Raw genomic sequence first — 21415 nt, 5'->3', positions numbered from 1 at the left:
AGAAGTTACTTGGGAGTGGAGAAGGAAGAAGGATTAACAATTCTGAAAGGAAAGTTGGTGATAGACCTATTTTGGCGATTTACGGCCCAAAAGCTGAAATGGAACTCCATACCGACGCCAACAAATACGGTGTGGGTGGAGTATTGCTACAGCGACTATACTAGGTAGTAACGTATTTCGTTCGACCCGTCGCATTTTATAGCCGATAAATTGCTCCAGAAGATAATAAAAATCATGTGTATGAACTAGAGACGTTAGTTGTAGTCTGTTTTTTGAGAAATTTCAGGGCGTAGGTATTTGCTAATAGGTCAGTCGTTTAAAATTGTCATGGACTGCAGCGCCGTTCGCTCCACTTTTGTGGCGCGATGGTGGGTCCTTTTACAATAGTTTCAGTGCACTGTCGACTATCGGCCCGGGGTGAGGGTGATGGCTCATAAAGACGCGCTGTCCCGAAATGCCGTTGAAGATGTAGAAATTTCGAACACGATAGAAGACTCTCATGATGATTAGTGGTGGTGACTGGCTACAAAAGCACTTCAGCTAAGCGATTCAGAATGAAGCAGAAATATGACCATCCGACGTCTGCCTCAAATCCAAAGAATACAATACTCACCTCAAATCCAAATCAAATCTCTGTCGTTAAGGGATTCTTATTACACATTAAATACATTCATTTATCAAAAGTAATACAAAAACAATGTAGGCAATGATTTTATTACCTTAAAAGTGTTCTTAAGCACTATTATGTTTTTATAGCTAACAGTCAATTTCTAAATCGCTATCTAAATTATTAATAACTTATGACATTTTTAATCCACTGTATAAACTTCGCTGCATCAGTGAAAATAATGTATTCGTTGAGGTTGCATGTAGATTCCCCGTTTTCTGGTCGAAGCGACAGTGAGACCACGCCGCGGAGGCGCCAGCGACCTCCGTCCAGAATATACAACCCTCCGCCGGAGTCCCCTAAACAAGGACCAGCGCCATTACGATCACCTGTAACAAGTATAAAGTTTTTTTATTCCCACGACGCATCTATAACCGCTAGATTCATGACTTCAATTTTATTTGAAGTGAAAACTTCTTTAGCGGCGCTGTGCACTTTTTGTGATGGGGAAAAAATGTTAAACTCGCGAGAGCGTAAGTCGTAAGACGCTTCGTAAGACGGACACGTGACCTGATCGAAAAACTGTTACAATGTCATTGAGTTTTCACCTCTGCCGGCACTCCCGGAGTGCAACCCGTTGTTTTTTTTTTTCAATTTTGGCTCATCATTTTATAGAACCCACCTGCACAGAACGTGTGGTCGCTCGTGAAAACGTGGAAGTCAGGTCTGCTGGCCCGACACATGGCGGTGCTGACGACGGGTATCCGCACCATGCGAGGTTCACCTTTGCTGCCTGGGCCTAGTTCGCTTGACCCCCAACCCGCTACCTATAAAAGACAAATCGTCAGTTAGTTTAGTAATCCTACCAAACGAATACTTCAATGCTGAATAACTAATAAACGGGCGGAACGATATAGGTATTATAATCTTTCAGAAAGTTGGAAATAGAGTTTAAAGTATGAAAGTTGAGGCCCTCCTCCAGTCGGGTACTTACTTAGGTAGTTTATGCAGCGAAGTCGCGGATGAATCTGCGGTCGGGAATAATAAGTAGCAAGTTTTAAAATATAAACAAAATGTAAGGCTATATTTAGAACATACCACCCCTGAAGCTCCCACTATCCTGTTGAGATCGTTGTTCCCATTCCAGAGACACGCCGGCCTGATGTTGTTGTTGAACTCCACGCTTTTTTCAAAAGTGAGCACAAGAATATCATCTGTGAAGAAACAAAACAATTAGTTTGCTTATTGTTTTCTGTTTATAGGCAGGTAATATTTATGAGAAAAGTTTTACAAAGATATCATAGATAGATATAAGAGCTTGTTAGGTAACGCTATACGCTATTAACAAAGTAAAGAGGGTGTCAAACGTTGAATCACTAATTTTAATAGGGATTTATCAATATGATTATTCACCTCACCTTGAAATTTTCAATTTTACATAAGCACGCAATCATTGCCACACATTAATCAATATGTAATGGTTTCAAACTTTATTAAAAGTCAAGTCGGAGCTGAGAAGGAAAACCTAATAAGCCCAGCACCGAAACTAATTAATAAGATGAGAGAAAACTATTGACGGGCCACTCGGGCTAAGGATAATTTTTACACGACTGCCCAAAAAAAAGAGTGTATTGTTTTCAGCGTTCATGTTTGTATGTATATATGTATGTGAGTTTCTTTATTCCACGATAACTTCAGAATGCCTTAACCGATTTAGATGTATGATACATCTAGATATGAGCGCCGCGCCGGCGCGCCGCCGCCGCCGACGAAATTTTCGCGCCGCCGCCGCCGACGCTGCCCTATCGGCGTGGCATCGGCGTGACCTTGGTAGTTACTATCTACTTTCAGAGGTTTCAGAAACAGATAATATTATATTCAATCGAGTTTAGATGTGTAACGGCGCCACTTCGAATAGTTTATAGGCATTCAAAAGGTATTTTAGGCCCATATAATTCAAAAATATCGAAGGTTATGCAAATTTATCTGTCTAGTAACCGCGCTACTAGTCTTGGGGAAACGAAATTATTCAATATCAATTTAAACATCAATATACTCGTAATAAACATACTGATTTTCTTCAATTTTTATTGTGGAACGTTCTACATTACAATTTATAGATTGTATATACCTACACTAGACATGTCAATCACAATGAAAAAATTACCTCTGATCAACTCTGGCTAACGTGAGACTCGAACCCACATCTTTGGATTATCGACCCAATGCATAACTAATTTTGCCAGCTATTAACCATCCGTAATTTACCGCGAATTTAACCATTGCAAGCATGATTAAACGTCTTTAAAAGGTTTAAAAAGGGGCTAATTTTGAGATATTAATGGTTTCCACGTCCAAATGTCCGGCCGTTGGCTTCGCACGGAAGGGCGTCGGAATCGGGTCTTATTTAAACTTGGCCACTGTCAAATTTCAAGCTTTGCTCTCTCGCAGCTCAGTCTTTGGCCTTGCATCGCTTGCATGGAAGTAAGCCGCTATATGAACCTGTAAGTTTTTTGCCCTGTTTGGAGCTCAACTTTCGGCCTCTTTTAAAACGCTTGAACATTGGTCCTTGTCTGATCTTAGCTCCATTGCAGCTCGGCCTTTGGCGTCGCACGAATGCGCCCGCAGGAAAGCTCCAGATCTTTAACACTATGGCTTCGGTCTTTATCGGCCTTCGCCCTCGCTCTGCTCTCTTGTAGCTCGGCCTCGCACAGAAGCGCGCCGCAATCAGCGCTCCAGGCGTTTGGCCGACAGCCAAGCTCACACTTGGCGTTCGATTCTTAGCTGTATGCTTACCTGCAGCTCATCCTCTGGCCTCGCATTGGAAGGCGTCGAAATCAAGTCTTCGGTGTTACATGGAGCTCGGCCTTGCCTCGCTAAGATCTTCCGGCCAGAACCTCGCCAAGATTAAGACCGCCTATCCACAGTTTATACGATATAAAACTTTTTTCGTACCATTATTCAATAAATTATCCTTGAAAAAAGAAAAAAGCATTTATTTTATAACTTTCTTACAGCAAAAACATGTTTTTCGGTAACATTTTCGTTTGAATCGTTTTTTTCATTAATCGAAGGTGTTTCAAGGCCACGCCGCCGATTCGCCGCCGCCGCCGACCAATTTTGACCGGCGCGCCGCCGCCGGCTTAATGCCTATCGGCGCTCATATCTAGATACATCATTAGAATCCTTACGTCATCCCGGGTGACATAGGCTATGTGAGGTCATTACAAAATCAATATGGCGGACTTAATACGCCATATTACGCAACCTTAAGAAAAAAATTTCTTGCAAACCCATCGAGTAGGGCATCAAAATGAAGCGCTTTGAAAGACGATCAATAATATATATACAATATGAGGGTTTAAGTTCAATTTTAAGAAAGTAAGAATTTACAAAATATATTAAGAAAAGCTAATCTCATAAAACCAAATATTATCCTATTGTTGGGATATTAAAAGGAAGTGGTTTGACCGCTGATCATAAAAAAAAATATTATACATAGGTATTATATTAATCATATTTTACTTGTTTTGAAACCAAGCCAATATGTTTAAATTGCGCTAAGGGAATAGAAAAGTGTAAATAAGTTCTTTGTAGAGAGTCTGAGATTGTAGAGTCCGTCTTCAGATACAACTCTGCACCGACTTTGATGGAACAAAGTGTGAAAGTGTCATTATAACCGTATATTTTTCGAGATACACTTCTAAGTTTTACTTACGTATGTAGGGACAAAGCTATTTGTTAGAATGAGATAATGATATTCATCTCTCATTCTGTAGTATAGCTGTGTCCGTACGTAGTACGTACGTAAGTAAAACTTAAGACAGATGGGCTCTTCCTGCAACTTCCCCGAGTATTTTAATTACGAAGGCCGAAGGCCGAACTCCGTTTAGGGCCGACGGTCCGAAGCGTAAGGCAGGTGCGTGCTTCCTGTAACTTCCCCAAGTATCCTAATCGCGAAGGCCGAAGGCCGAGCTTCGCGTAGGGCCGAAGGCCCGGAGCGTAAGAAAGGTGCACGCTTTCTGCAGCTTCCCCAAGTATCTTAATTGCGAAGGCCGAAGGCCGAGCTTCGCGTAGGGCCGGAGGCCCGGACCGTAAGAAAGGTGCACGCTCTCTGAAGGTTCCTCAAGTTTCTTAATTACAAAAGCAGAAGGCCGAGCTTCGCGTAGGGCCGAAGGCCCGGAGCGTAAGAAAGGTGCACGCTTTCTGCAGCTTCCCCAAGTATCTTAATTGCGAAGGCCGAAGGCCGAGCTTTGCGTAGGGCCGAAGGCCTGGAGCGTAAGAAAAGTGCATGCTTTCTTTAGGTTTCCCCAAGTATCTTAATTGCGAAGTCCGAAGGCCGAGCTTCGCGTAGGGCGGAAGGCCCGAAGCGTAAGAAAGGTGCACGCATTCTGCAGCTTCCCCTAGTTTTTTATTTGCGAAGGTCGAAGGCCGAGCTTCGCGTAGGGCCAAAGGCCCGGAGCGTAAGAAAGGTGCACGCTTTCTGCAGGTTCCCCAAGTATCTTAATTGCGAAGGCCGAAGGCCGAGCTTCGCGTAGGGCCGAAGGCCCGGACCGTAAGAAAGGTGCACGCTCTCTGCAGCTTCCTCAAGTTTCTTAATTACGAAAGCCGAAGGCCGAGCTTCGCGTAGGGCCGAAGGCCCGGGGCGTAAGAAAGGTGCACGCTTTCTGCAGGTTCCCCAAATATCTTAATTGCGAAGGCCGAAGGCCGAGCTTTGCGTAGGGCCGAAGGCCCGGAGCGTAAGAAAGCTGCACGATTTCTGCAGCTTCCCCAAGTATCTTAATTGCGAAGGCCCAAGGCCGAACTTCGCGTAGGGCCGAAGGCCTGGAGCGTAAGAAAGATGCACGCTTTCTGCAGCTTCCCCAAGTATCTTAATTGCGAAGGCCGAACTTTGCGCAGAAAGGTGCACGCTTTCTGCAGCTTCCCCAAGCATCTTAATTGCGAAGGCCGAAGGCCGAGCTTCGCGTAGGGCCGAAGGCCCGGAGCGTAAGAAAGATGCACGCTTTCTGCAGCTTCCCCAAGTATCTTAATTGCGAATGCCGAAGGCCGAACTTTGCGCAGAAAGGTGCACGCTTTCTGCAGCTTCCCCAAACATCCTAATTGCGAAGGCCGAAGGCCGAGCTTCGCGTAGGGCCGATGGCCCGGAGCGTAAGAAAGATGCACGCTTTCTGCAGCTTCCCCAAGTATCTTAATTGCGAAGGCCGGAAGCCAACTAATAGGAAATAATTATGTAGTTACAGAGATATTAAGCCATATAGCACTTTTCAATACGTCTGGTTTTTGGGTCAGACCTAGTTAGGTTTTTAAGCACGTTTTATGCTAACATATCAAAGATCAACGTGATGAAATCTCCTTGAAGCAACTAAATTATCTTAAATCATAAAAAATGTGGTTGGTTTGTATGGTCACTAAAATGTATAAAATAAAATAAATTAATTAAAAATTAAAAACACGACTGCAGTTTAAAAGCGAACTGAAAAGCTAGAAATAATTTTTAGTTATGTTAGGTACTCAACATAATGAATGTAAAATAGAATATAAGTGTTCAGTCAGGGTCATAAACAGCAATCGGAAAAGTTTAGGCTCATTTAGGATCGTGACTGTACCTGCATATTTTATTTCGATTGCAGTCGGGGACCTTGATATATTGAAATTTTCCCATTCACAGGTCCCCGACTGCAATCGAAATAAAATATGCAAGTACAGTCACGATCCTAAATGAGCCTAAACTTTTCCGATTGCTGTTTATGACCCTGACTGAACACTTATATTCTATTTTACATTCATTATGTTGAGTACCTAACATAACTAAAAATTATTTCTAGCTTTTCAGTTCGCTTTTAAACTGCAGTCGTGTTTTTAATTTTTAATTAATTTATTTTTTAATACTGACTTGTAGTCAATTGTAATCCAGAATAGTTTTCACTAAATAATATTTGAGGTACCTATACCTACATATGCACTTAAATATTGTTTTAGGTTCTAGGCACAGTATCTACTGCACGTGGTAGGTATAAACGTATTTCCTTGTAGAACTTACTTGCATACGTCGAAGAATTGAACCCTTCATGGATGGTGGCAGATTCCAAAGTCCTGGTGACGGTAATATCGTCACCCCAGTCCTCCAAGTTATAAACGCCGACTTTGACTACGATATCTCTGATCGAGGTTAGCGTACTTCTTTGCTGCACGCAGTGAGCGGCTGAAATTAATAAAAAAACAATCAAGAAAATTCCAATCAATTAAATTTTGGTTGACCTAACAAATTATAATTTGGAATACTACAATGCAGATAAAATAAACAATTTAGTTAGTGATTAGAACACGTAGGTATTATTAGCTGATGATACCTACGTGGAAAAACGAGAGGAAATACAGGATCTTAGTAATTATCTAAGAAAACAAACTACACACGCAAATATACAAATCATGTTTTAAATACCGCTTTATACATTATTTTCATTCCGTAAAGATTTTAATGGGACACTGAATGTTTACAAGTGCCTAGTGCTCTAAATCATTGCCGAATTTCTTCCAATTTTGCAACCAATTATTTGCAATTTGATCAAATGGCAACTCAACACAATAATTCATTTCATTTCCCAATTCCCAACTGAACAGTTAGCAACTGTATGTTTGGCCAACAACTTAAAAAATATACCTACCTACTTTTTGAAGCGCAACGTAGGTAGCAGAATGACTTCGTAATCGTCTGTTTATTTTTGATACTTATTTTATACAACAAAATGTTACTCTGCTTACCAGACACAACATGTCGATCGGACACCAGCGTCCCAGAGCAGGCGAACGTGAGGCTGCCATCTTTCCGCTTGTATATGGCGACCAGCCACGGCCAGTCCCCTCGCGTGTAGCCAGTGCCGTGGAAGATGAGGGGCACGTGCTCGTTGCCTCCCACAACCACGCCGCACTCAGAGCTGAAGGAAGGGGTTCGCGAAGGCGTTGGTGGACTGGAATAGAATTAATTGTTGAGATTTTAATTGACTTTATTTTATTTTGGTATCTTTATGAATGTAAATAAATAATCATGGAAATATGTAGATGATAAGACTCGAGGTTAATTATTAGTTGAATTAGCTTAACGCAGCGGTTCTCAATCTTTTTTTTTTTGACGGAACCCTTTTGGAAAGCGAAATACTTGATGGAACCCTACAATAAAACAATAGTTTTTAGAAGTGTATTTTTTAATTAAATAAGCATAATTCTAAATTCTTGCGGAACCCCTGCAGGGGTGTCGCGGAACAGTAGGGTTCCGCGGAACACACTTTGAGTATGGCCGGCTTAACGCATTCACTGCCAGGGGGCGTGGCCTAGGAACAAACTTGTATGACGGTGGATGCACATGTGCGTCGGGGGCAGTGAATATATTAATAAGATTTAAATTAGATAAGTAGGACACTAATAAGTTGGCAGAAGATACCCACTACACCAAACGGGTAGCCAGGTAGGTATTAAATAAAATATTATGAAAATATAGCAAAAACTATGGTCCAAAGAGGCCCAAACTTAAGTAACTAGGTAAGCAAGTAATTTTTATTTTAATCGTCGATCTTAGATAAGAATTATAACTATGTATTATAAGTCAATGATGCGTAGCTGATATAACTTACTAGGGAGGCGGCATTCGCACTATTTCCCCTCTGCCTAGGTACAAGATCAACTGATCTAGCGCGGGTAATAAAACTAGTTGCGCTCGGATTTTTAACTAGACCGAGTCCAGTCGCGCGAGTGAACACAGCAGCAGAAAAAATGCCTAATTTCTCGGTTTTTTGTTGTAAAAAACGGTCGGGGACATCAAATTTACAAAAAGAAGGTGTTATACTTTCACATGTAATATTTTTTTTACATATCATACGTTTAATTACATTTAAACACAATTACTATATTTTAGTCTCATGTAATTGTTGGATTTATCGATTAGGTATGCTCGCTCAGTACAAATCCGACTTCTCATCTGTCAGAAAACAATAAAATTCTTTGACGAAAATGTGTTAGTGTGCGTGTTGTGACACTTGTGACTCGTCCGTACACAAAAACAGATCAAGGTGTGCAAGATTTGTCTGTGTAGGGTGTAATTTTCTATGTATTTGTGTCGTCATTACAGACTGGATTAGATTACAGATTGGATTTTGTATGTAAGTGTGTGAGAAGTGCGATTGTGTGCACCTTTCCCCCCGCAAAAAATGGCAAAAAGATTTGTACGGTAAGATATCGCTTGGGCCCCTCCCTTCCGACGTGTCGGAAGCGGGTGTTGCTCAAAGAACTTACTATGTAGTTTGAGGTCGTGGCGGTGCAGGTGGCGGTCTTTTAGTAGTCGTGGTGAATTCTGGGTAGTACTCGACTGGTGGTGGTGGTGGTGGTGGCCGTTGAGTTTGAGGCTTCTGTTGTGGACGTGGGAATCCTGGAAATAGACATTTCACATTACACAAATTCATATTATGAAAAGAAAAAGCTTACCTAAATATAACACTACGCTGTCTTTCGGGCCAGATTTATTAATGTACCCTGCGTCATCCTACCCTGTCCCAGTTTAAGTTAGGTTAAGGATAAAGGAATCACTGCAATTGGGTAGGTAGTGGGTACCTAAAGTAAAACACTTTTAAATGCACATGAAGCTAAATAAATCTAGCAATTAATCAATTAACTGTTTAATAACACATAAACAGATATAATATTTTATATACCTACCTAAATAAACTGCATAATAATACATTCATAAAAACTAATGAAACGAAGTAATAATAGTTATAGGCGCCCGTATTGAAAGCGAGGACCTACGATACAACTATAATAATAGGTAATAAAAAACCGGCCAAGTGCGAGTCGGACTCGCGCACGGAGGGTTCCGCACCATCAACAAAAAATAGAGCAAAACAAGCAAAAAAACGGTCACCCATCCAAGTACTGACCCCGCCCGACGTTGCTTAACTTCGGTCAAAAATCACGTTTGTTGTATGGGAGCCCCACTTAAATCTTTATTTTATTCTGTTTTTAGTATTTGTTGTTATAGCGGCAACAGAATACATCATCTGTGAAAATTTCAACTGTCTAGTTATCACGGTTCGTGAGATACAGCCTGGTGACAGACGGACGGACGGACGGACGGACGGACGGATGGACAGCGAAGTCTTAGTAATAGGGTCCCGTTTTTTACCCTTTGGGTACGGAACCCTAAAAAAAAGCAATTAATCGTGGTCCTTCGAACCGGATGTAAATAAGTGATCTAAGGATACTGAGGTGATTGATTCTTTATTATGTTTTACATTTGCTTATAGTAGACGCAAACTAAACTGACTACCGGGGGCATGGCTCTATATCTCTCACCCTACTTTCGGTCACACGAGCGTGAATGAGAGATCTTACGACCCCGGTCGTCAGTTTGGTTTGCGTCTACTAAGTATAAGTAACTAATAATCCTTACCTTCATTCCAACTACCGGTACGATCACTGTCCACGTTAAATGTAAACACTTGAGCGTCCGGTGATGAAGAGATGATGTTTATAGTTGGATCCTGGGGTTTTGGCCGGGTGTTGAACTGATGGAATCCTTGGTTGGATCCCTGATTGAACCCAGTATTGGAACCGTGGTTGAATCCTGGTTTGAAACCCGGATTTCCTGGTCTTCCCCCTCGAAGAAACAGCATGTGCTGCAGACTGATTGTGGTAACATATAAATTAGGCTGGGGCACATCTGGAAGAATATTTTACTGTTCATGAAAATTCAAACATGGTAAAAAATCGAATTGGTCTGATGGCATGGATTCATCACCTCGATCTAGTGTTGAGGGTTAGATTAATTTAGGCCTCAGCAGAATCTTCAAATAGCTTTCTTAAAAAATCTCACTACGCAGTCTGCATCATATATATTTTACAACTACATTAAAGTGTATCAATAAATGTAATTTTATTACCCACTTGGTCGATAGGTAACTACTTAGACCTAGGTCACAAATTGACCAAGTTCCACAGTAAGCCTTATTGTGCTTAGAAAAAAAATACTTAAATACTCGTAGGTACAATAAAAAGCGGCCAAGTGCGAGTCGGACTCGCCCATGAAGGGTTCCGTATTTAGGCGATTTATGACGTATTAAAAAAAAACTACTTGCTAGATCTCGTTCAAACCAATTTTCGGTGGAAGTTTACATGGTAATGTACATCATATATGTTTTTTAGTTTTATCATTCTCTTATTTTAGAAGTTAGGGGGGGGGGGACACACATTTTACCACTTTGGAAGTGTCTCTCGCGCAAACTATTCAGTTTAGAAAAAAATGATATTAGAAACCTCAATATTATTTTTGAAGACCTATCCATAGATACCCCACACGTATGGGTTTGATGAAAAAAAAAATTTGAGTTTCAGTTCGAAGTATGGGGAACCCCAAAACTTTATTGTTTTTTTTTCTATTTTTGTGTGAAAATCTTAATGCGGTTCACAGAATACATCTACTTACCAAGTTTCAACAGTATAGTTCTTATAGTTTCGGAGAAAAGTGGCTGTGACATACGGACGGACAGACAGACGGACAGACGGACAGACGGACAGACAGACAGACATGACGAATCTATAAGGGTTCCGTTTTTTGCCATTTGGCTACGGAACCCTAAAAACCTCATGTCATGGCTCAGGAACAAAGATCCGTGCTCATCACACAAATGCTCTTACAGGGTTTGGACCCAGGAACATCGGTTTCACAGGCTTAGTCAATAGCGATTAGGTCAGACAGGTCATCAATAAGTACGAGTCGGACTCGCGCATGGAGGGTTCCGCACCATCAACAAAAAATAGAGCAAAATAATCGTGTATGTTGTATGGGAGCCCCCCTTAAATATGTATTTTATTTTATTTTTAGTATTTGTTGTTATAGCGGCAATAGAGATACATCATTTGAAAATTTCAACTGTCTAGCTAGCGCGGTTCATGAGATACAGCCTGGTGACAGACGGACGGACGGACAGCGAAGTCTTAGTAATAGGGTCCCGTTTTTTACCCTTTGGGTACGGAACCCTAAAAGCAGGTATTACCTCCAGGACCGAAGCATAATACGTTGCCGTTGACGATGAGATAGGTCAGCCTCGGTAAGGGTGTGGTGACGGGGAAATCTACTCGGTAGTCTATAGGCGAGTCTTGATTGAATTGTAACCCTGAGGGATTAATTGGCTGTAGGCGGCCCGCATAATTCTGAAAAACCCAAAAATATATATTTTCGAACGAGCGAGCGAAGCGAAGCGAAGTTCTTACATTCGACTTTGAACACGCGGCTGGCTAGCGGCACGTCTCGGCATTTCGATGTTTTTAAGCTGAACTGTCAGAAGATAGTTTGATACTCAATAACTTAAGTATATTTGTTCTAATTTAAATGAAATTGGGTAAACGTGTCGTCGAGGGCATTATATTTTAGTCATTAAATTATGAGCAGGCCCGATCAAGAGGTTATTGAGCTAGAAGAGCTTAGAAGGCCAAAAAGCTGTTTGTGAGAGGTCTCGCTATTCTGGTCATTTTTTTGCAAGAAACATGGTCGAGTTTAGTATCAAATGAAAGTGCTCGACTTACACTTTTATATAGATATGAGCGCCGATAGGCATTAAGCCGGCGGCGGCGCGCCGGTCAAAATTGGTCGGCGGCGGCGGCGAATCGGCGGCGTGGCCTTGAAACACCTTCGATTAATGAAAAAAACAATTCAAACGAAAATGTTACCGAAAAACATGTTTTTGCTGTAAGAAAGTTATAAAATAAATGCTTTTTTCTTTTTTCAAGGATAATTTATTGAATAATGGTACGAAAAAAGTTTTATATCGTATAAACTGTGGATAGGCGGTCTTAATCTTGGCGAGGTTCTGGCCGGAAGATCTTAGCGAGGCAAGGCCGAGCTCCATGTAACACCGAAGACTTGATTTCGACGCCTTCCAATGCGAGGCCAGAGGATGAGCTGCAGGTAAGCATACAGCTAAGAATCGAACGCCAAGTGTGAGCTTGGCTGTCGGCCAAACGCCTGGAGCGCTGATTGCGGCGCGCTTCTGTGCGAGGCCGAGCTACAAGAGAGCAGAGCGAGGGCGAAGGCCGATAAAGACCGAAGCCATAGTGTTAAAGATCTGGAGCTTTCCTGCGGGCGCATTCGTGCGACGCCAAAGGCCGAGCTGCAATGGAGCTAAGATCAGACAAGGACCAATGTTCAAGCGTTTTAAAAGAGGCCGAAAGTTGAGCTCCAAACAGGGCAAAAAACTTACAGGTTCATATAGCGGCTTACTTCCATGCAAGCGATGCAAGGCCAAAGACTGAGCTGCGAGAGAGCAAAGCTTGAAATTTGACAGTGGCCAAGTTTAAATAAGACCCGATTCCGACGCCCTTCCGTGCGAAGCCAACGGCCGGACATTTGGACGTGGAAACCATTAATATCTCAAAATTAGCCCCTTTTTAAACCTTTTAAAGACGTTTAATCATGCTTGCAATGGTTAAATTCGCGGTAAATTACGGATGGTTAATAGCTGGCAAAATTAGTTATGCATTGGGTCGATAATCCAAAGATGTGGGTTCGAGTCTCACGTTAGCCAGAGTTGATCAGAGGTAATTTTTTCATTGTGATTGACATGTCTAGTGTAGGTATATACAATCTATAAATTGTAATGTAGAACGTTCCACAATAAAAATTGAAGAAAATCAGTATGTTTATTACGAGTATATTGATGTTTAAATTGATATTGAATAATTTCGTTTCCCCAAGACTAGTAGCGCGGTTACTAGACAGATAAATTTGCATAACCTTCGATATTTTTGAATTATATGGGCCTAAAATACCTTTTGAATGCCTATAAACTATTCGAAGTGGCGCCGTTACACATCTAAACTCGATTGAATATAATATTATCTGTTTCTGAAACCTCTGAAAGTAGATAGTAACTACCAAGGTCACGCCGATGCCACGCCGATAGGGCAGCGTCGGCGGCGGCGGCGCGAAAATTTCGTCGGCGGCGGCGGCGCGCCGGCGCGGCGCTCATATCTACTTTTATAATATCGTTTTTAAATAATTAGCAAGATAAAAATAAATTAGAATAAACATAACATATGTATTTGACATTTGACAGGAAATATTTCGGCTTAGCACAGATACAGTTTATTTTAATCTCTATGGTGGTGACTTAAATCCAGGGGAGGGACAGCCGTATACGAAGCCCTTTATTCGAAAAAATAGCGCTATCTATATTACTTAACGCTAAACTTGTAAATGGCGCTTCAAAATTGATGCAAAAAAGCAAATCTTGTCAGTAGAAAAAGGCACGAAACTCAAATTTTCTATGCGACCATATCCCTTCGCGTCTACATTTTTTCTACTGACAAGATCTGCTTGGCCAACTATATTATACATACTACTCTTTGCTTAAATCAATCAGTTAAGGGCTCCACAGACCTTGCAATAAATCCACGCGATCTTTGATCCATTGCCGCCTATAGAGCGACATAAAATAGTTGAAATTAAATAAAATGGAACTCAAAAATGTCCATAGTAAATTGTTGCCATGTATAAGCATTTTACGTCAAAAATGTGACAGTTACGTAGAAAGTGGCGTCCTCATTTATTTTCTATTATTTTATATCGCACTATACGAGTATGGTAACGGCACCAGTCATGGGACATTTAAGAGCAAATTTGGAGTATTTGTGATATTTCCCTGATACATGTAAAAGTTCTACCGCTTAGCTTGTTAAAAGATGAATATCCTATCCTTCTTTCATGTTTCAGGCGTGTTGTATCAAAGATACTGCAATTATTTTCCACATAATTAATAAATTAAAAGTATGTTTTTTTTCTCCAGTCATGGACACCAAAGCTCCAGTAATGGAACCCCGGTAATGGACGTGGATCCAGTAATGGGCCCCCTATAATGGACATACCCTATCAGTATAAGATATTGGAATAGGGAATAAGTTTTTGGCAAAAAACTAGTTATTAGTAATTTTTGGTATAAGCTTTTATGTAAGAATGTATTTTTCTTTCGACAGCCAACTAATAATACTCATCGAGACAATTCTAACAAACCCAAACACAATTAGGTTGCGTTTATCACAGAGTTCCTATGGCCACCTCCTGTCTCCACCATGAGATCAATTCCATGTTATCATAATATTGCATTGTCATCCGATTTGCATACGTATCCAAAATTTTAACTCAATCGGAAATCCGAAAGTGGCTCAAATGCCATTTCCAAGATTTGAGCCACACTAACTAACATACAAACTAACAGGGCTAGTTAAATAAAATGTTGTACCTAAAAACGATATTAAATTATCCGAAGTCCGAGGAGACCTCCTGACATAGTTCGTAACTACATTATACTTATGTATTGTTTAAACATGAAATTACGCCATGGCAAGCATCATTATGTAAATTGTCCCATCATAGGAGGTATACAGTTTTCAGCTCCTATAATGGGATTGGGCAAAATACCACTATTTTTTATACATCTCTAGAGTCACAACATAGTGTGTTGTATACCTTATCTCATGGTAAATGCAATTAACAAAACACATTCTAGTTTACACCAAGTAATAATTAATTACAATTTAATATATGGACTCACCTCTCTTAGCGAAGTTGTTAAGAATTCTTACTGGTTATTTTTTCCAGTGACACGACAACTTTTGGGTTGGCGCCAATTTCTTAAAAAGTAACCGAAATTAATAAAAAGTCAAACTTAAACAGCTCTATGACTCTTATTTATAGTGTTTATAAACTACTTTTACATACTTATTTTAGAGGATTTGTGGTTTTATGTCCCATTACCGGTTCCACGTCCATTATAGGGTCCATTACCATACCTAAGTAGGTGCAACAAAGTCAATCGCTATATAATTTTTGGTTAACCGCGAGTTCTCAGTTCGGGGCGAACTACTAGTTTAAGAACGTCGATATCACTGGACCTATGTTTATAGAGGGGCGATCCTGATGTATTTTCATACGCATACATTTTTTACCTCAATTGAAGGATAAGATAGCCTACTTTTATAATGTACCTACAAATTATATAAAGTATTATACACCGTGTTTTTTTTTTATTTACGTTAATTTCAAGGGTGCATTCCTGAGCTTAAATCAAGTAACTTTCTCAAAGACACCGATATTCTAATTAACTCCATTTCGGAGATAATAATTTTTTTTTTCCTATATAAGGCCTCTACAAGCGTGTACAGTTGCCTTAGGGCCGGTTTACATATTGATTAGTGTTTAGAATGAGTTCATACATTTGCTACTAAACTTAAATACAATCTCGGTCGATCGATGTTCGAAATGACATTTATATGTCACAGATTTCAATTGTTTGGTTGAGTTAAATGTAATGCCCTGTGGTAATGCCCGTGTTACAACAACGCTATACTGGGTCAACCAAATCTTGTCAGTAAATAGGAACAAAAAAAACTATACTCATCCTTTTCTTTTGGGTGCTAGTACTAGTGTTAGACAAAGATAGTATGATTCTCTCTGTCTATGTTTGAAATCCAACAGACCTTTGACACACTATGTATGCTACATTTAATTACTTTTTTAAACTGATTTTTTTTTAAGCAAAAAAACATTTTTTTTTTAAATTAACTATGCCATTTAGTTCTCTTAAACGTACTTATGTACTTAACCATACCCCGCAGTTAACGGAATTCAATAAAAACACGGTGTATAAATGCCAAGGAACCTTCGATTATGCCTGTTGTTCCAAGTACTCTAAAATATCTTAGTAACCAACGCAAACTCGAAATCGGTTGAATTGATAGAACCTACATACGTAAAACGATTAGGTACTTATGTATCAGTAAGTTTGCGTAGTAGGTAAGTTAAAATTAGTTTACATTAGTGGTGCGATACAATATAAATTTTAACAATAATTTTATTTGTTCCTTAGTTGATTGGTAAAGTAGAAACGTCTTTCATCAAACTGGTCCTTCGAGCCGGATTATATTTATACTTCATGCTATCCACGTAGAGCTGCGCATTAGTTTTGATGCCATACATAAATAAGGAAAATGTACATCGTGTAGAAAGCCGTTTTATGACATTCCAGACACAAGATGTACGGTATCGTAATAACTATGATGTAGAGGTACGTGACTATTAATAATTTAGTGTTTTTTTTTGACAATTTTGATCAATTATGTCACTGATTTTCTCGAAATACTACTTCCGCCGAAAATACCGTAGTATAAATAATAACCTGATCATCCCATAGAAAATTTGAATTTCGCGCCTTTTTCTACTGATACTTAACGTTGTATGACCGACAATATTTAATGTAAATTTGGCTTACAAAATTGTACACAACAACAATAGGTATAAGTATTAGCTACATAAATACATTATTCAACATAAGTAAATTATTAAAAACAACGTTAATCATTGTTAACTTAGTATTTTAAGCACGATCAACTTGCCACATGTTCAATCTTCGTGATCATAGGTATAACAACACAAGTTACATAAGTAATTCTATCAAGTATTTAGGTATTAAAAATGTTATGTTTATACATTATTAAATTTGTACTTTTGAGGGTACCTAATAGTTATTCTTGTTGATAGTAAACAGAGTCAAGGTATGTTCTTTAAAATTAATGATTTAAAAATTCGGTCGGATCTTCTACTTGTAGATATAATGAGTAGGTAGGTATTAAATATTAACAGGTTTCAAATAAAAATTGCACCATAGCAACTTACCGAAAATACCCTAGCTGCTATCGTAAAATTAACTACAACACGTATGGTAGACACAGGTCCATGGGGCTGCAGATGTATCACTCCGTACACTCCACCACCGTCACTTTGATACTCAAAAGTCCCTGGGCACGGGGAGTCCACATACTGACTAATTACTGGCAAGTAACTCGTAAAACCAAAGACAACTAAAACACTATAAAGTAATCGGCACATTATCACAGAATCGTTTATTCGTTAAAGTTACTCATTTTTGAATGACGAACATCACGCGTGTGGTCATGACTCGCCGTGGCTTGCCAATGCCACTGACTCTGACCAGTATTGTAGTTGTACTGATGGATGAGGCATATATCGTTGGTCACTGCCCGACTCTGCGGGTCTGCAGCCTACAAAAACATCGGTAACGTCTCAACACGTGCATATTGACGTGAGTTTAGTTAATTACAGGTAAATTAATATCGTAACAAATTGATCCACTTACGTAATGATCTTAGGCTAGAGGAAACTATAATTGAAAATTGGAATTTTATCATTTAATTGGTTTTATCATTATTATAACTCTATTGTACTATATAAAATTTACGTGATAGGCAATTTAAATATCTTGTCTCTAGCTTTATAGTTTGTCGAACAATGTATGTGCACAGCCTATACAGTTTATTATTTAATTTTGTTCCTCTAGCCACCGAAAAAAATAATAATTTCCACATACAGTTTATTAAAACTATGAGTTTACAAATTTGTCAGAACGGAGTCTAATTAGTTGGTATATATAGTCCATAAAATTGAGCACGTATAGCTTAGTAGGCTATAGTAAACAGAATGCTTCAAAATAAAAATATCTAACGAGGTATCATATCATAAAGACTTCAATAAGGAAAACGTGAGTGTTGAATTGGGAAAACCAGTTAGCCCGTCTTCGAGGCACCACAGTCTCAAGAAAAACAGTACAGCAACGAAACAAATTGTTTGCTTACCTCCAGTTTTTTTCAACTAGTGGGTATTGCTAAATTTTCCAATTTACTAATACGAGTAGAGTCTGTGCGGAAAGAGAACCTTTCCGAACAGACTCTATAGGCAGCTACAACTACAACAAATAAACTTCCTTATTTAAATATTACAATCCGAGTAAAGCAAGTAAACTCTTTCTACATCATCTACTGTCCATCCTAAACTGGCCGTATGTTAATTACTTCATTCTGCCAACCAAATGTTACTTGTGCCTAATGCTAAATGTAAATTATGTAATAAATAATTCTGGTTTGCAATGCGGATTGAATGAAAATATTTATATCCGGATCCGACAGATCTTCCGTAGGTATCTACAATTTGGATCCGGTTTTCCAATCTCTAAATCTCTAATTTAGTAACCGTTTAGTAAACGTCGTTATAGATATGTACAAAGTATGTGTTTACTGCGTACATACACCCATACATCATTTATGAGTGATTACTTTTACCCGCATCTCCATTACCTTGGCCCAGCCATATTACCTGTCGTGGGCTCAGCCCATAACTTTCCAACAGGAAAGGGGATTTACCGCACTAGGAAATATCGGAGCCGCTTAGACACGTAGGAAAATCGTGTGTTTTTTTAAATGACCGTTTAACATCCGTTTAATGATAACATAGTGCGTAGCTGTTTAGAATTCTAATTTTAATCGTGAAGTAGGTTGTGACGTCTTATTAAGATACAAGCCCAAATATTTTTTTTTATTATTATTTGTGTGTCGTCGGCAATGTTGGTAACCGGTTGCTTTTTTAAGTATTTAAAGTTTAGGTCACATTCAATTTTCTTAGGTCCTACTACGGAACTTAAATCAAATAAATGCATATTATGAATAAAAAATTTACCACTAATTTTTAAACCTATTTTACTGCTTGGGAGAAAGTAATATTTTTATGCCAAAGGGCTGTAGGTGCTGTAACTACTTAAAATAAGGAAATCCCCACAAGCATTTCAGGTTTTTAAGGTGAAAGTTTTTGACAGTGCTTTTACTTAAGTGCTTTTAACACTGACGCATAAATAACCTAATAAGTACCGAAATGATGACTGTAAGAAAAAATATCATACATCATAAAGCTTTTGCTAAGATAGGTTTTTTAAAAAATTGTGGTATTTTACATGCAATGTAGTGAAATTAAATTTACTACATGCAATGTAGTAAATTTAATTTTATTCTTAATCCGGCGACTCCTGCTAGTTCTTCATCTTTTAGCCGTGGCGTCGGTTGCTGATGTAAATATAGCTTTTCTACGAATTGATATGGCCAAGTTTTTGTTCGGTTAAATTAAAGTTAAATTGAAATCCGGGCTTTTTTACAGCATATACCTGCAAAAAATTGATATCTATTTTGTAAAGCTCTCTTATTTATTTCATTATAGTCTAGTCATGGTTTTTCGAATGAAGCTCTCAACTCTCAAGCAACAAAAAATGTTTTCATGTAAAAAGTGTGACGCGGTGGGCGGTGGGCTACGTTATGTTAAAGGGCAAAGTTTTATACTTTTACGTTACTTCAGTTAACACAACTGCCAAATCGCTTTATCATACCTGCCGCTGGGTCATTTCTTTTTTTTTCTTTTTTACTTAGGTAGGTACTTCATTTATCTCACATATTCATAGGCATACCTTTGGCATCGTCCTTCGAACCAAAAATAGCTAAACATAATTATGTTTTATAAATCATACTACGCTCTATTGCTCACTGGTTTATAGATCAAGTGGTTCTGGAGTAGGTGTAGGTACCTAGTTTTTTAGCATATGATGTCATATTTGTAAGCAATAATAGCAAATTTAGATAATAGTCTGCTGATATTTAAATGACAAGGATTTCACGTAAACCAGTTCATTAAAATACTTTAAAATATGAATAAGTTGTTTTTCTGCTTCTGTTGTTAGGTAACTAATATCGAAAACATTTGATGCGATGCGACCTAGGATAAACTGCCCAAACTAATCGTTGATAAATCTAAAGGCCCCAGTACACAATGGGCCATCGCCGGCCACTCCAAGGGACGCAGTCATGCGGTAGAATGAGATAGCAATATCACTTGCTCCCTTGCGTCCCTTGGAGTGGCCGGCGATGGCCCATTGTGTACTGGGGCCTTAAAGGTTGCAGTAGAATTTGCAGACAATTGCATGCGATTTTGGATATTTGCTGGCTAAGTATACTTGGTCAACCAGATCTTGAAGAAAAAGGCGGCAAATTTGAAAAATGTAGGCGCGAAGGGATATCGTCGCAAAGAATATTTGAATTTCGCGCCTTTTTTTACTGATAAGATTTGGTTGACCAGCTATAAAATAGACATTATAATTTTTTTTTTTTTTTTTTTCATTTATTTAACTTGGGAGTTTTAGCAATGCGCTAAGCCACCCCCGTAATACAAAATATACATGTATTCAACAACAATTTAACTATATATTTAAGGTTACTTAAAGGTACTTGTTAAATGTTATTTAACAATGAGGAAAAATAAATATTAAGCAGTTCCTTGGCATCATCAGATGATGGTGAGGCCAAGGTACTGTTACACCATCCTACGTTACTACTATTACTACTGACACGACCGCGCCGCCGCTGAGCAGCGCTCCGGACACATTCCGCCAGTACGTGTACTACATCCTCCACTATATTACAGTTTGGGCAATTAGGTGAATCTGATAACTTCATTAGATATTTAAATTTGTTAGTAGGTATGTGTCCGGTACGCAGTCGAAGCAGTGATACAATGTACTTTCGTTTTATTTCCATGTTTTCAAACCACGGGTAACGAGGAAGGTCGTGCTGAAAGGTTTTATACCAAATCCCTTTAATTAATGACCGCTCATCGTAATATTCCTTCCATTGTAGACGGCACTTTTCTTTTGCTACTCTCAAGATCTCACTGTGCACAGGTAAACATTCATATTCATTTCCTTCACTGATGGCTAGTTTAGCAGCGAGATCCGCTTCCTCGTTACCCGCTAGGCCTATATGTGAGGGTACCCACTGCATCACAACTTTTTTATTCGCAGCTTGAATCTTACCGATGGTTTCCAGGATATGATAGGCTATCGGTAGACCTCGACTTCTCGAGGTTAACCGAGCCAAATG

General features: G+C 39.2%; 1 protein-coding gene across 1 annotated transcript; it reads right to left on the bottom strand.

Moving 5' to 3' along the window:
* Window positions 1–739: 739 nt before the first annotated feature.
* Window positions 740–17639, bottom strand: LOC134656833 (serine protease gd-like). The gene is made up of 9 exons (XM_063512359.1): window positions 17322–17639; window positions 11650–11806; window positions 10047–10316; window positions 8894–9026; window positions 7370–7575; window positions 6648–6809; window positions 1706–1821; window positions 1290–1434; window positions 740–996 (listed from the first exon to the last, which is right to left on the bottom strand). Exons 1-9 carry the CDS (start codon window positions 17532–17534, stop codon window positions 791–793), a joined length of 1608 nt encoding a protein of 535 aa, XP_063368429.1. The 5' UTR covers window positions 17535–17639; the 3' UTR covers window positions 740–790.
* Window positions 17640–21415: the final 3776 nt, after the last annotated feature.

Source organism: Cydia amplana, chromosome 19 (genome assembly GCF_948474715.1).
Source record: "Cydia amplana chromosome 19, ilCydAmpl1.1, whole genome shotgun sequence".
In the NCBI taxonomy this organism is placed as follows: Eukaryota; Metazoa; Arthropoda; class Insecta; order Lepidoptera; family Tortricidae; genus Cydia; species Cydia amplana.
This window is presented reverse-complemented; position numbering and strand designations above follow the sequence as displayed.

Excerpts from the sequence above, each read along its gene's own strand:
- LOC134656833 (XM_063512359.1), bottom strand. The coding sequence starts at position 17,534 with ATGTGCCGATTACTTTATAGTGTTTTAGTTGTCTTTGGTTTTACGAGT. Across the intron at positions 6,810-7,369 it reads CGATCGACATGTTGTGTCTG|CCGCTCACTGCGTGCAGCAA; the intron begins GTAAGCAGAGTA and ends TATTAATTTCAG. Across the intron at positions 1,435-1,705 it reads TAGTGGGAGCTTCAGGGGTG|GTAGCGGGTTGGGGGTCAAG; the intron begins GTATGTTCTAAA and ends TGTCTTTTATAG.